This window comes from Xyrauchen texanus, chromosome 16, assembly GCF_025860055.1.
Source record: "Xyrauchen texanus isolate HMW12.3.18 chromosome 16, RBS_HiC_50CHRs, whole genome shotgun sequence".
In the NCBI taxonomy this organism is placed as follows: Eukaryota; Metazoa; Chordata; class Actinopteri; order Cypriniformes; family Catostomidae; genus Xyrauchen; species Xyrauchen texanus.
The window spans coordinates 14339098-14356181 of NC_068291.1; the positions used below are offsets into that span (position 1 = coordinate 14339098).

General features: G+C 40.0%; 1 protein-coding gene across 3 annotated transcripts in view; it reads right to left on the minus strand.

Annotated features, from left to right (window-relative positions):
* LOC127656810 (probable JmjC domain-containing histone demethylation protein 2C) overlaps positions 1 to 17084 on the minus strand; it is a 93639-nt gene that overhangs the window by 70384 nt on the left and 6171 nt on the right. For all 3 annotated transcript variants that reach the window (XM_052145285.1, XM_052145283.1, XM_052145286.1), the window contains exon 2: positions 3390 to 3551. In XM_052145285.1, the coding sequence (XP_052001245.1) occupies positions 3390 to 3551 (162 nt within the window). The remainder of the gene's footprint in view (positions 1 to 3389; positions 3552 to 17084) is intronic.

Here is a 17084-nt window from a genome sequence, read left to right on the forward strand (position 1 = left end):
TTGCCACTAACCTCTGTTTCCTTCAGGAAGCTTTTTTTACTGTTCTAACAATAAATAATTTCCATTGAATAAAAAATTGGATCTGTTGAACACATAACATGCCAAAATTTTAAAGAGAGCCACAATAAAATATAAATAATAAATACAAGATAAAAAGATAATAAAAAGACCAGATCGCTAGAGGGTGCCACTTACTCACACAGCACTGACAGAAGCATTGACTGCAGTGCTGAATGCAGATTGGGGCACGTCTCAGCTATAACACGAATAAATGCGGCAGCCCAAAAATGCCCCAGAGTTTATGGGGTTAAGCGATATCACATGAGCAAGAGTGCTATTGTTCCATATATCACAGCCATGCTGCATAACAACCACATGATTGTGACTGTTATCCTGATTTTATACAACAGTTCAACAAAAAAGTACATAATATGAAATGAATTATGGTTCAGACAAAGAATTGGACAGTTCATTAGTGCATTTCATCTTTGCCAGCAAAAATAGTTCTAAAAGAAGCCAAAGCATCAAGCACAACTCTGGTTTCAACACTCTATATTGAATTATAGTTGTTTCTGCTTGTAAATGAATCAGTGTTTTTGAACTAATCTTTCAAATGAACAAATCTTTCTTGTTCACTTTCATTGTTTCGGTGGTGAACGACTGTGTTTTTCAAAGAATCGGTAGAGTCAGTGATTAAAAAACTTGCTAATTCGTCGCCATCTAATGCAGTAGAAATGTTTACCAGAAGTGGTTACTGAACGAATCAGTGAATGAAATAAAAATAAATGATGAATCAAACTCCATCCACCATTTGGAAAGCTAAAAACACTGAAAAGTGGAGTGACACACACAGTGCTGTTGGACACCCTTCGTCCAATAAGATTCATGGACTGGAACTACCAGTCGTATAAATACTGTCTTGTCAGATCGCTGCTGATTCCCACCCCTACATCCAATGTAACTTTAAAAACAAAGCAGAAACTGCAGTTATGTTCATGGATAACTTGCTTACTTGCTACAAAGGTTCTCAAACAAAACTCTTGAATATCTTTCAAAGGTATGTTGCCATAAACCTTGCCAATATTGGCAAATCCATCAACTAGTTCATTCTAGAAGCCTCAATGCATGTAAGCACAACTTTGCCTCCCAGCAGACTGACAGAAACCTGTGTATCTTGACTCTCAGAAATTGCATAAAGGCTGCCAATCAGATTGGAGCTTTCCTTTTAAAGAAAACTCTTGTCATTTTTTGAGCAGTATTCATCAGACAGACCAGTATGACTCCAGTATAAGTCAGTAGAAAAGAAGGACTTTAAAGGATTCAGATCTCTTTTTTGTTAAATTTAGTTGTAAGATATCAGTTTACTTTTCACTCAGTTATTTTTTGGAACCCATTCAACTTAAATGTTATTATCATTTGTAAACAAATGATAATACTAATAATATATTATAATAGTAATACATAGTAATACATCTCAATCGTGCACCTTTTGTCACGGATCCACCGGTCTCTCTCTCTCTTTCTTTCTCACTGCCATCTGTGCTCACTCTCCCCTGAGTTCTGATTACACACACCTGCATATCATTAGTGGCTGATCAAGGACTGCATATATACCCTGCTTTCACACACACTCTTTGTCTGTTCTCATCTATAGTAGAACAATCTGGAGTCCCAGAGATACTATGTCAAACATACCTGTGTCTTCATTATTGCCTGCAAGTATCATAAGACTGTTGTGAGTTATCTCTTTCATCTGTTCATTGTGTCTATCCCCTGTCTGGATATTGCTCACCTGCTGTTTGCCACTCGCCTCAACTGGATTTACTCACATGATATTTACATCACTGTTTCAATCATCTGGGTAGGGTTGCACCAGCTGTGCATCAGTTCTCATGTAAGTTGGGGTGTAAAGTTCACACTAAGGGCTTAGAAACTAGTTTGTTTGTAACTAAGTCAGTACTTAATTTGGTTGCACCACCTGTTCTTAAGGCAAGTCTTATCTAGTAGGTCATAAGCTCTTCGTAAAGTAAATGCGTAGTCACATAATATGACGTTTACCTGTATTGATCCAAAAAAAAAAGCCTTCACATTTGTACACAGAAGTGTTAAAAAGCCATGAATTTCATTTGATCTCATTATGATAGATGTTCAAACCTTGTTTGCTCATGTCAGCTGTAATAAATGATATCCCCATTAAAATATGATGCGTAATAAAAGTAGATTTGATAAATGGTTTATTTGCCCTGTGTAAATAACTAATATATATATGAGGAACTGTATCTACAATAAATAAGGGGTGATAAATACTAATACAACAGGCTGGAAAAATAGACATTCAATCATTTTAATATGCTCTATATATATATTTTGAAACTGAAAACTGCACTATTAGATCAGTTTCAAGCCGAGCTGCTTTCAAAGTAATTTTTTCCCCCCTCTTTTGTAAATGTAAACGAGTGTTAATGTCAACATCATACTACATGTCAAAATGATTGATGCTTGTCACACAAAACATGAGCTCATTGATGTCATTAAATGAGTCTGCTTTTTTATTCCAGTTACTTCTGGTCGGAGGCTCTCGTAAATATTTAGTTTATACGTACGGTTACATCCTACCTAAGTTTAATGGTGCAATGATCAAATATTTAGTAGTGCGTAAAATGTGACTGTTCCCATTTACGGCACAACTAGGCTAATGTTTAACTTGCGTATAGCTGGTGCAACCGGCCCCAGTTCAGTAAACCCTGCTACTGAGTTAATATCTCTGCCTCCGTAAGTCTCTCCGTGACACCTTTATCTTTTAAACCCTCACGCTTTTATTTTGACATTCTAAACTGTCCAGGAAGTCCTGTAAGTGTGTCTGTTTGTAGGCAAGTTCACAGTAATTTAATCCACTTTTCAAATTCGGGTAAAAAACATGCACCTCCAGTGCCGTTCTTAATACATATTATAAGTGAACCGAACTATTGAGCATCTACATCTGAGATGATGTTTGTGAGTAGCGCTCAAATATTATGCACCGCGTGAAGGCAAAAAATAGGCGCGTGTGTGTAAACAGAGCAGCGCCATTCACTGACGCTCTGGAGCTGCGAGTGAATTTTATATATTCACTTATAAAACACAGACTTGTGTGATTCACAAAGCTATCATACGTCTTCAAGTAGCTTTGAATATAATGTATGAGTCATATGAACTGCTTTAATTGTGTTTTTATGGTTCTTTTGTCATTTTTTGAGCTTGATAGTAATGAACATGACTAACACACAGTATCGAATTTGGATCGTGCTCGTTGGACCGATACCCGTTCAGTTTTAAAAAAAATGTCAGTACTGGAGCCGATACCGATCCAGATATCGGATCGGTACATCCCTAGATTTTTGTGGACTCACCAGGGCAGGTTGCAGGTTCTTCTCATGGGCGCTGCCGTTGTTCGTGCTGGTTCTTCTGGCAGCCCAGACAAGATTCTGCTCCAACAAAACCACCTCACATTCCTCTCTGAGTTTCCTCCACTTCCCCTCTGCGCACTGCTCTCCATCCCAGTGCACACACACCTAACAAAGAGTGAAAGAGAGAGAGAGTGGGTAGGAAGGTTGCAGATTTAAGGAAATATGGGTGTGCACACACACACATACAGATCATACATTTTCACAATTAACTTGATGCAGCTAAATGAATAGATGATTCAAAGGTAATGAATCTAATAAATTAGAAACATATCAATACACCAACAACGCGGCTTACATACACACACACACACTCACATACATACACAACATGAAATGGAAATTAAATGGATTACGAAAACATGCGTATGTCCTGTGTGGCTACACAAAAAAGACGTTTTCAACTTAATGTCGACCACACATTAGTTAATCGAACACACACACACCAGAAGTCCTATCTGCATCCCTCCAGTTCAAACCAGACATGATGCATATTTTCATTTGTTTTTCATTTGTATTGTACTGTTAGTCTGACTTCAATGACATTTGTCATCCAGAGTGTCATAAGCATGTGTCTGACTGATGACTGAGCCAGACAAAATTAAAACTCACTCAACGTCTGCAATGAGCCACGCAGCACTACTGTAGCATGGCAATACGACTCAATGCGTGACAGATCTGAATCTCTAAATCACACAAACAGAAACTCACTATAAATTCAGCACTTGTCAAGCCCCACTCAAAGCAATCCATCATTTATCCAGATTTTTCCAAGATGTCCAAAACATAGCCAAGTTAGGTAAATAAAGAGGTGCATGAGAAATCCCGTACGCAAGGAAGATGGGATGAACCCAGCAGCAGCATGTGGGCTTTGATTCAAAACCTTATAAGATGCCTACCTACATGGCATATTTGGGCATCATATGGTGTTTGTATGTTTGATTTAGCATTTATGGGCATCAGATGCACTGTTGAACATTTAATCAGCATTTTTGCTAATGTTCATTTTGAACTTTTGATTCACGTTCAAGTAAATTCAAACGTTTGTTTCGAGCATTGGAATGTTTGATTCAGCATTTTTGGCTGTTATAGGTGTGTTTTCATGTTCAATTCAACATTTATGGGCATCATAAGCATGTACAACATTCAATCCTACCTATAATGCACAAACTGCTGTCTAGGTTGGTAGATCCCCAAGTTTTAAAACCCAGCCAAAACTAGCATCTTTTAAAGTCCGCTCAGCATTTTTGGTCATGCTCATTTGGTCATGTTCATTTGGTCATGCTCAACGTTTGATTCAGTCTTGAACTTTAAAGGTGCGTTCAAAAGTTTGTTTCTATCATTCAAATGTTTCTTTCAGCATTTTTTGGGCATCATATAGGCTATGCATTTGAATGTTTGATTTGATATTTTTGAGAAACAATTATGTGCAACATTTGATCCTGCCAATGGTCTAAAGAATTTTAGACCAGAAAAACTTAAGGCAGAAAACTCCTTTAGGATTTTATAATAGAATCAATGAATTTTTACTTTATGAATGAAGATCTGATATAGACGTGAAGAGAATGTGAGAAGGTTGAATATGTCCATGTCCTGAGAGAGTCACTGTGTGCACCTTTCTCTAGTTTCCCCTGGAATGGCAAACTTCACACATTATTAAGCAGTGATGCGTACATGTGTGTGTGCCCAGACAGATGATTTGTCTCACACTACACAGAAGGAGAAAAAAGCCCTAAAATATAATGCATTGCAGGGACACATGCTGTCATTGGTCAAGATCAGCCGACCGTGAGAGAGGACAGAAAAAAGACCTGCTTTGAGTTGCTATGCTACTAAAATCTCTTTAACAGTCTCTCAATCTGATTACCTGTACAATGTCCATCTCTCTCTCTGTCTCATCTCCCTCAACTCCTTTTTGCTGTCTTTTATCCTCACCTTTCCTATTCATCTTCTCACTATCTCTTTCACAAAGACACTCACTACATCTCTCTCTCTCTCTCTCTCTCTCAGGATGCGTGTCGAACACAGAGGTGATTTACGTGCTCTCCTGACATTATCTCTGAGGTGTGTGTGTGAGTCTGACTGAGTGTGTGTGTGTAAGAAGTGGGAGTGTGAAAGGAAAACAGCAATTATTCATTTAGAGAGGATCATTAGTCATAAGAACCAGTCCTACTGCCTTTTAAACCACACACACACACACACACACAGGGCTTCATCTGTTCTGCGAATCTGAGTCTACCATGTTATGCTGTCTTTTTTCGTTGTAACAATTTTTTGTGCCAAGTGTGTAATTAGGATCTGTGTGTTTGTGTCTCAGACAGTATTTACAAGTGTGAGCAAGCTAACAAGAGGCTTTTATTTTATGTGTGTGTGTGTGTGTGTGTGTGTGTGTGTGTGTGTGTGTGAGCGTGTATTTATCACTTTGTGGGGACCAAATGTCCCCATAAGGATAGTAAAACCCGAAATTTTTGACCTTGTGGGGACATTCTGTCGGTCCCCATGAGGAAAACAGCTTATAAATCATACTAAATTATGTTTTTTGAAAAGCTAAAAATGCAGAAAGTTTTCTGTGAGGGTTAGGTTTAGGGGTAGGGTTAGGTTTAGGGGATAGAATATAAAGTTTGTACAGTATAAAAACCATTATGTCTATGGAAAGTCCCCATAAAACATGGAAACACAATGTGTGTGTGTGTGTGTGTGTGTGTGTGTGACAATGAAGCACTGACATTCTATAACAGATCAGGGAAGTGTTTCACACAAACAGTCACATCAACACACGAATACGCATACAAACTCACAGGCACACCTACAAATCAACTCAAGCATTACATACTCGTAGTGGGGCACACACACACCTGCAGTATATCTTTGACAGACTGTAAGATTAAAAACAATTCCACACATACAAATACACACACTCTCTTTCAGTAAACACTTCCCTGAGGCTTGGCGGAGGGAATTATTCACAGGCATCAGATTTCAGCTTGGACTACAGCCAACTCTCCTGCAGAAATGTGCTTATAGCATCAGCATTAACACACACACAACCTGACACTGTCATCCTGTCTTTCAGACACACACTGTCTTTATAGTCTGTTACTCTAGTCTACACATATATCCACATAAATAAATGCACACACACAGAAATATATAGAGATCTGTAATAATCTCTTGCGACAATACAATAACACAACAACAGAGGTGTGAATGAGATCTGCTTATGTTCCAGACAAAACTGACACCGTGTGTGAAAAGAGAGAGAGGGAGAGAGTATGGGGGAAAAGGACACTGACAACATGGTAGCATGAGACTATCATGTGACTGTGTGTGTGTGACTGTGTGTGTGTGTGTGTGTGTGTGTGTGTGTGTGTGTGTGTGTGTGTGTGTGTGTGTGTGTGTGTGTGTGTGTGTGTGTGTGTGTGTGTGTGTGTGTTGTACATATTGTCTTTAGTGCTGAGTGCAAACACACACATTCACAAACTCTGATCCACAGAGGCGCCTCTAATCAATAATTTACTGAGCTGAGAGGGAACAAGGGTAGGGGGGGTGCATTAAGAGATAAAGACTGACAGAACAAGAGAGAAAGAAGTGAAAATGTGAGTGTACATGTTTACAAAGACAACACACATCAGTACTAAATGAAAGCATAATGTGACAGACATATTGTGTGGCTAAACACAATATTTGATTTCATTGACATGTCATTTAATTTTCAGTGAAATGTAAATGATTAAATTACACATTGTTATTATTTGTGATTGAATTACTTGTAATTAATGTTATACTAATAACCAACATGGACACAATTGTTGTTAAGAAGCTAAATAAAATGCATCACATTCAGAAAACCACATTCAGTGTTTCCTGTATTGCAATCCGCTGTCACTGAAACTATATTCTGAGCCTGATCCAATGTTTGTGTCACATCCTGTCTACTCAGATACCTTCATCTGATACATTTTTGAAGGCAGCATCGATGTATCCTTCACTGCCCATCTAATCCCAAAATCCTGTCCATGCGGATCGACAACGGTTGAGCTGAAGAAAAAATAAAATAAAAAGGCGGCCAAAAAGGCAGTTGATAGCCAATTTGTGTATAAATGTAAGTTTTTAATTCCCTTTTTACAACTTTTGATTCCATTACTAGCGAGAAAGCAGTATTGTAGTTTTTAAAAATAGACTTGGTTATCGCAAAAACTCTCTTCATTTTGATCTAGATTATTAGACTTTTGTGGTTTGGTTGGACTGAATGAAGCAGATGCGTTCGCTTTAGTGGACACCAGATAACTATAATCAGTTGCTGGCATCCTATCAATGATGTAACATTATGCTGCCTCATTAGCCTGTCCAAAACCAGTTTCTGGAGGTAACTTTGTACGCAAATGCTGTCTGAGTCATTGAATGATAGGGCAGAGAAACAAGAAGGCAGCAAGCTGTGAGTTTGCAGTTTGAATGTACAATGTGATCTCATGATTATTTGCATGCACACTCACTGATCACTTTATTAGGTTCACCTGTACACCTACTTTTTCATGCGATTATCATGAATAAATAAGCTGCAGTGTGCCTATCGTTTGTATGCCTTAACGGAAATCAAGATTAATCAGACCAGGCTATGTTTTTCCAGTCTTGGCGAGCCTGTGCCCACTGCAGCCTCAGATTTCTGTTCTTGACTGACAGGATTAGAACCTCTCGTAGTCTTCTGCTGTTGTAGCTCATCTGCCTCAAGATTTTATGTGTTGTGCATGTGTGGTTTGAGATGCTATTCAGCTCACTACAATTGTACAGAGTGGTTATCTGAGTTACCATAACCTTTCTGTCAGCTCAAACCAGTCTGTCCATTCTCCGTTGACCTCTCTCATCAACAAGGCGTTTCTGTCCGCAGAACTGCCGCTCACTGAATGTTTTTGTTTTGGCACCATTCAGAGTAAATTCTAGAGACTGTTTTTTGTGAATATCCCAGGAGATCAGCAGTTACAGAAATACTCAAACCAGCCCATCTGGCACCAACAATCATGCCACTGTCGAAATTGCTGAGATCACATTTTTCCCCATTCTGATGGTTGATGTGAACATTAACTGAAGCTCCAGACCCAATTCAGCATGATTCTATGCATTACACAGCTGCCACACGATTGGCTGGTTAGATAATTGCATGAATAAGTAGGTATTTAGGTGTTCCTAATAAAGTAGAAGTGACATGGTAATACTAACCGTCTGGGAATTTTAGCGTGGTTTACCATGAAACTGGTAACCGTTTCATCCCTAGTTATCGGTTTGAATCAGACTAACAAATTATTTACTCAATTTGTCAAAGCGTTTACTGAAAATCTGAATACACACAAATGTTATTTTGGGTATTTATTCTGTACTGCTGTATTCTGAAGTTATAACAAACAAATTACATTTATCAGTTGGTTGTTCTCGTTATACTGTGTTATTAAGTAGCTAAACAGAACGCATTACTATTGGTCGACCGATTATAGGTTTTTTTCAATGGCCGATCCCGATATCTAGAGATCAAGATGGCCGATGTCCGAAATAAATGCAGAAAACAATAAAAGTTAACAACAGCAAATCAGAAGTACACAATTTCTAAAGTGAAATAAACATATTTATTCAAATTTGCATTGAAGTGAAGAACCTCAACAACAACAATAAAACAGGAAGTGTTGACAAATCCATTGGTTGATTTTGGAACTGACACAAGTGAAAGTTAACACTTCTGTTAATCGGCCAAGCAAACATCGTTACCGATGCCGTAAATGGCAAATATCGGACGATTAATCGGCCTGGATGTTATATCGTCTATCAATATGAGGGACTAAAATCGGTTCAAGGAACAAAAATGAAAACGAACGTTCTTTTTAGCATAACATAACTGAAAACTGGAACAAAGTGATTTTGATGCTGTTGGGCTCTGTAAATAAAATTATACTTAACTGTTTATTAACTGCTTGTTATGATTTCTATGCCGATAATTCCACCACACAGTAAAAATAAATGTATAGCTTATTTTTGTGAAGCAAGTTACTTATATTTTTTATTTTTTTTTTTTTGCAGAACATGTTGCTTGTTTCTCTTGGGAGATTTGGCAACACTGCAATTGGTATTTTACCCACCCCTTAGAGCAGAATATTGTCATTTTAAAAAGAACATTATTAGCCATTCTTTTATTTTGTTCTGTCTGGTAACCTTTTGGAAAGGAGGCTGTAGAACTTCTGAGGCAGAATAAAAAAAATACAGTTTTTGCTAAGAACAAACTAAAATGAAAAACATTTAGTTTTTAGTCCCAGAATACTACACATTACAATCAGAAATCAATTCAGACAGAAGTGACCGCGAGCTGCTATAGATCATGACTGCTGGGGTACTGTGTGTGTGTGTGTGTGTGTGTGTGTGTGTGTGTGTGTGTGTGTGTGTGTGTGTCAAGAAGGAGGGACTGAGACACACTGATATCTGCTAACACACTGTCATGATTGAGCACTCGTAATATAATGGATTTGATGAGCTATAGTTGTGAGTGTCTGTGGGTGGGTGTGTGAGTGAGAGAGAGAAAAGGAGATAGGAGATGGTGTCCTTTAATTGCCTCACATTATTAGTGATACTATCAAAGCTGTGGAAAGCATTCTTAAACACACACACACAGAGTGCAAGTGGGTGTTGGACACCTTGTGTGGCTGCAGATCCAGGCCAGTGCTTCCGTCCTCATGACTGTGATTCTTTCATGCATTATATTTCCGCAGTTTAAACAAGTGCTCTCTCGTGTCTGCCAAACACACACTCACATACACATGCTCTCTCTTGCACTCTCGCTTTCACAATCTCTTCTGTACATAAAAAGACATACAAAACTCACACAGCTAGTGGGATCTTCTCAAAGACACAGATGATTACACAAACATCCATTACAACTACATATACACAGCCAACAAACTGGGCTGTAGGCCATTAAATAAACAAAAAGGAGAGACAATTTCACCAGGACTAATAAGAGATTCTCTTTCACATGCACACACAAACCCTCTCACAATTGAACACATCAATGCAAGCATTGCATCATCAGAGGGACAAAAGACAAGAGTAAGAATTAAAACCGCTGTGTATTGTCATGTGCTGCTATTGTAAATAAAGTCTTGCCTTTGTTCATTTCGGAGTTTAAATGTTTTGGATCCCATTGACTTACACTCACTGAGCTCTTTATTATGAACACTACAGTCCTAATAAAGTGCCTGACGTGGTCTTCTGCTGTTGTAGCCCACCTGCCTCAAGGTTCAACATGCATTCTAAGATGCTATTCAGCTCACTACAATTGTACAGACTGGTTATCCGAGTTACCATAGCCTTTGTCAGCTCAAACCAGTCTGGCCATTCTCCAATGACCTCTCTCATCAACAAGGCATTTCCGTCTGCAGAACTGCCGCTCACTGGATTTTTTGTTTTTGACCAAGAGTTAGCCTACAGTCATTATAATTAGCTTTATATAAAAACAATGGAGGTCTATTGTAGGGCTGGGACGATTCATCGACATCATCGATTACATATTGATTTGCATAATAACTCGCCCACGGTCATCTAAAGCGTGGGAGTATTTTAGCCAGAGACCCAACAATGTGGTGCTGTGTAAGCTATGCAAATTGGAAATGGCTTATCACAGCAGTACAATCGGCATGAACGAACACTTGAAGCGAAAGCATCCCTGAGCGCTTGTCAAGAAGGCAGCAACATAAGTCCGGTTTACTTTTTGTCCCCACCCAAGCATGACACATTAGTATTACAACACGTGTTTCTGTGAGCAGTAGTCACTTAAAATAGATTTTCGAAATGTTTCCTCATCGCCCCCATGTTAAAAGTAATTTTTGCACTGCTGCTAACATAACTTTACACCATGCGTCATCTAATTTTGTTATTTGGCCATTTTATATTTTCTGTTTACTTTAACAGCCATGTATGAGTGAGAAAAATGTGTAAACTGTGTGACTGTTACAGTCTGTAAATCGTTTCAGTTATATTCCTTGCCCCACTGAGATTTAATTCAGATTGCAATAGTTTTAGTTATTCCTGTTAGAAAAAAGTTAACTGAATTGCAATAATTTTACTGTAAGATGAGGGATAGAGGAGGAGAGGTGGAATGTGGAGGGATGGGAGAGAAAGAAGGAGAGAGATTGTGTGTATGTGACTGAGAGTTGATTAAGAATGCACAAGTTTTAGTTATTTCTGTTAGAAAAACTTTTAAGTGTTACTCAAATTGCTCAAATTTTACTGTAAAACTATTTTATGTTGGACTGCTAAACTCGAGGTTGCACAATGTTTTGATATTCCTCCTGAAAGTTGTCACAGTCGGTCTTCACCACGTTCAAGGACTCTTATTTTGAAGTTATCTTTTGTTTGTTCCACTCCTGCGTTTGTTCCACTCCAGTGATGGTAATTAAAGGATTTAAAATTCCTACTCCTGCATCTCCTCTTGACTCCTAGGACACCAAACGTTACAGAAGGACTGACCAATACTATGGATATACCAGCTGTGAGAATCCAATCGTCCAGTCGAGGATCACGTGCGAGAGTTTCTCCATCTTGCTGATTTGGTGCACTATGAGAACCACTCTCTGGTCTATTTCTTCAGAGCTGGTCTGAATAGTGCGCTGAGCGGATGCCTCCGGCCGGGCCTCACTGGATGCTGTGCAACTTTGTGGAGGTGGCACTGAAACTTAGCGGCTCACCTTTCACTGTGGGTGTGGACCTCCCCAAGCCTTGCACGGCCCCGGTCTCGAGGCCTTGCACGGCCCCTGTCTCCAAGGTAATGTCACAGTCTGTCTTCACCACGTTCAAGGACACTTATTTTGAAGTTCTCTCCTGCACTACGTTTCCCAGAAGTCACTGCCCTGATCACTCCCTCCTTATCCCCACCTGTATGTCATTCCCTTATTAAGTTCCAAGTGTATATATACCCTCTAGTTTTGTCAGTAGTTGTCAGTCCTTGAATTGTATTGTTGTGTTTGTTCCACTCCAGTGATGGTATTTAAAGTTCCTAATCCGGCATCTCGTCTTGACCCCTAGGACACCAAACGTTACAAAAGTGACTCAAATTTTACATTTGTTTTATTTATTTTGTTGTTGGATTACTAAATGTAGATTACATGTTCCTTTTACTCGAATTGAACAAGTTCTTACTTAAAATCACTCCAAAATAAAATGAAAGTTGGACTGTAAGATGGAGATTACCAGATAAGACAGGGCTATTTTTGATGCAGAATAATGCCCTGCAGTGCACACTTTGTTTCTTGTACATTTTTTTTTTTGTGTTTAAGAGAAGATAATTTAATAAAATATTAATAATTAAATATTAATAAGACAAGTTTTTTATATTTATTTTGGGTTAATTAATTGTTATATTAAGCAAGTAATAATAATAATAAAAAATCTTTAGAAAAATCGGCAAAATAGCCATTAGATTAATCGACTAATTGGAAAAAGAATCGTTCGATTAATCGATAAAACAATTATCGTTAGGTGCAGCCCTAGTCTATAGTATGTGGCCATAAGGGTGTGTGTTCGTGTGAGGATTCTCCTCCACTGGGCTTAGATCTACAATCATACAGCCTGAGCTGGTCTTAAGTCTTTCAGCAGATAAGCTACAGTGCTCACACACACATACAAAATCTGTCTGGTCTGCAGAATCACACATTGCTTCCCTGGCAAAGGTTCAAACCATCTGCCAAAGGTCAAGGGTTGAATGAAAAGTAAGCCATATATGGAGTACAAACATACACACGCTCACTCTCAAACACAAACACACAGAGACATTTTACAGACAAACAGACAGACAGGGTCAAATAAACATATAAACAAGGATTCAAAACCGATGACGACAAACTGCAGTCCCAAGATATTAGACAGAGAGAAAGAAAGGAAAAGAGTAGGAAAAAGACTAAATACAGACTAGAGTACCTTGTATTTCCTTCTCTCTGCATGAACTGATGAAATTCAACCACTCTTTCTGACACTGCAGAAAAGTGTGTGTGTGGTGTGTGTGTGTGTGTGTGTGTGTGTGTGTGTGTGTGTGTGTGTGTGTGTGTGTGTGTGTAGACAGACAAACACACGTGCATTCACAGCAAGGAAAGGGGGTGAGGAGTGCTTAAATAGAGCACAGTGCAAACACTCAAAACCATATAGAGGGAGAGAGAGAGAGGAGGAAAGAAAGACATACATAGAGAGACAGAGATGAGGCCACGCAAAGACATCTGGATTTACTTAAAGCAGTGCAGAACACAATTAGAGAACTATCAGAGTGAGCCGATAAAACACACACACATGCCGTATACATTAAAAGACAGGTGAAATTAATGAGCATCTGCATTAGATGTTCAGTCATTGCAACATTAAAGTCCAAACACACACTTCAACACTCCAAACAGAAACACTCTCTGCACAGATACAATTTCCTTTAATATTTAAAAGCATGCTATTTACTTTTTCTTTGGCTCAAATTGATATATAGATTCTATGTTATTTATTATAATTAAGCAATAGGGTACAAAAGGGTCCATGCTATATTATGGTTTAAACATGCTGTTATATAAAGGCAATGCATCAAAATATCTACACACAATTCACTATATAACAAAGCCTCGTTGAGTGCCTTATTTATAAGCTGCTTACTACATTATATTAGCACACAAAGTCTCCTTAAAACATAATTTATTTTGAAGTGCCATCTTTCTGCCAGTGGGATATAGTCCCTAATGAAAACAAAACTGAGCGTTATTCTATGCATGTTATGTAGTGATTTTCACATTAGGTTGGTGAACAGGTGTTTCGTGCCATAGCTGTTACGATAATGCTGTACTTATCAACCAGGACCGGAACTATCTATTTAATATAACAGGAGACCGGGACTAGTTGTCACATATTTTACTCCAGTGAATATTTCTCAGAGTAGGTTTATTTTTTAAGTCATAACATTTCTACATACCCAAATACCTTGAAGACTTGGCTACAAAAAACGTTTTTTTTTTTTTTAACTCTCCTATTGCATTCAGAATCTGCATACACCTTTTGCATTCGCCAATGTCAATTGTGATTCGGTGGAATTTTAGCTTATAAATCATTCATAACCTGACAGCTTTCATCAAAAACTACATTGTAAGTCATTATTAACTCTTTAACTGTTCATGCATGTAAAAACATTTATATATTTTTTTGCAAAATTGACCTGCAAAAGGTTAAAACAAATTTTAAATGGTTATATCTCTTAACCCTTTAAGCTCTGAGGATGTTTTTAAAGATTTCCTGTTTTAGTGGCATAACCAAAATTAAAGGCTTATAACTCGCCAAAAAACAAGGAGGGTCAAGTGTTTGGCATCACTGTAAGAATCTTTTTAAGTTTTTTAAATGACATACAGTAGATTATGATAAATTCTGAGACTCTCAGCCTAAAAAACGGCTAAAAAATCACTCCTAAACATTGTGCCAAAAATGTCCTTTATTCTTATTTTTCTGATTTGACATTATATCTCAGGCTGTAAATAAGAAAATTTGCTTTTGTTTTGTTTCCAATCATATCACATGTAACTTGAGTTCAATTTTGTGTTGAGACAGCAAAGCAATCGTCTAGGTTACGTATGTAACCTCCGTTCCCCGATGGAGGGAACAAGACGTTGTGTCGAAGATGCGACAATTGGGGTCTCTCGAGTGCCTAATATACCTCTGATCTATGAAAAAAGGCCAATGAGAAGTTGGCACACAGTATATGCATACCCTGCCCCCAGACATACGGGTATAAAGGCGGGGAAATACATCTAGTTCATTCAGGATTTTTCTGAGGAGCCGGAAATGGTCCGGCCACAACAGTGGCTCGGCTCAGCGACATGGCCGGGAGGAGACAATGTCTCGTTCCCTCCATCGGAGAACGGAGGTTACATACGTAACCTAGACGTTCCTCGTCTGTCACTCACTTCGACGTTGTGTCGAAGAAGCGACACTAGGGGTCCAATTTAAATCAAGCCATGCGCTGAGCCGTGTACGTGTACTGCTGACACAGGAGCGGGCAGGTGTTTTACATGCAAAGGCGACCAGCTTAGTGACTGAGGAGGAGGTCCGGTGGAGGCGTCCTCTAGACTCGTCAGAACCGGCCGGCCGGGCAACAGTCGTAGGGCCGAGGGCTCAGGGTCTGCGTCCAGCGTGCCAGGACTGTTGAGGTGTGGCGGCAGAGTGTCGTAAGAATGGCATTTGCGGGCCAGGTGACCCAGAAAGAGGAAATTGCTCTATTATTGAAAAACGTGCAAAAAATACCTTTAACTGCTGGTTCTCTTCCCGGCCCTCCACAGGGGGACGGAGTGGTCTGTTTACCAACTCCGGAGCAAACGTCTCAATCTCTGGGTTGTCCATCTCAGGAGCGCTTGTGAGCCTTCCGGGTCCTCGAAGGGGTCCGTGAGACGGGGGGGCGTGCGCTTCCTGCATGGTGCTCGACGCTAGGGCTGATAGCTGGGCCCACTCTTGGTTGAGGCGGAGCAGCACTTTTTTTCTTTTTTTGGAAGCCGCAGGAGGACGCACTCGGCGAGCAGACGGGTCATGGCCCATGGCGGCAGGTTTGCGGCGGGGCGGGATTTGTGAAATGGCCTCTGCACAGTTACTGCAGCACATCAAGAACAGGACTACCCAAGTGCATGTTTTGAAGTGCCTTGGCCTGGTGTTGGTTGCAGGAGGGGCCATGGCATGCAGGGTGGAAGCGGTCTGGGACCGCTCCACCGTTGAGGGTAGTGAGAGCGGAGGAGCGAGGAAGCCTGTTTCGGGCAGTAAAAGGTGCCCTTTACGGCTTACTCAATTCATCATGCACGTCCGGGAAGAAAGGAACCGTGAGGGGGGGACATGGTTTTCCGGTCCAGCCTCGCGGACCTCAGACTGTCAGGCTCAGACTGGGCGAGCAGACCGGTGGCGGTCCAGGCGAGTTATCAGCATCAGACGCCGCTGTAACGCTCTCCGATGCAGCGGCGATGTCATCATCCAATTCCGGGAGCTCAAGGGGGCGGCTGAAGTGGATTTCTCTCATGACAAAACAAATCCGCGACCGCAATGCTGCCATGGCTATGTTGTCGCACTGAGAATATGAACCATTCATAAAACGCTGCCTGAGTGTGATCGCAGCGCGCCAGCTTTTATGACCATCAGAGGTGTGGAGAAATCAACCGCATCCAGAAACTACACAGAGGCGGAAAGACGTCTTTAAAAAGACGCGTCCTGAAAAGGACATTCAACGCAAGCTGTGTATTTGCTCTTTTAGAGAAAATAACTCTTTTAACTGTGCTGTTGAAGCGCCCAGGGGCAAACTGCACTGCCGTGCTGAGAAGGAGAAAGCCGCTGATATGCGCCGTAGATCCAACAGCAATCGCACTGCAGAGGTGGGAGGAACAGTGTGTGACTCGCAGCTCGTTGCATAAAAGACCATCGGCTCTGAAGAAAATTTCTGAATGAACTAGACGTATTTCCCCAAAGAGGGGGGTATGCATATACTGTCTGCCGACTTCTCATTGGCCTTTTTTCATAGATCAGAGGTATATTCGGCGCTCAAGAGAGACCCCTAGTGTCGCTTCTTCGACACAACATCGAAGTGAGCGACAGACGGGGAACAAAAGTTATAGCATT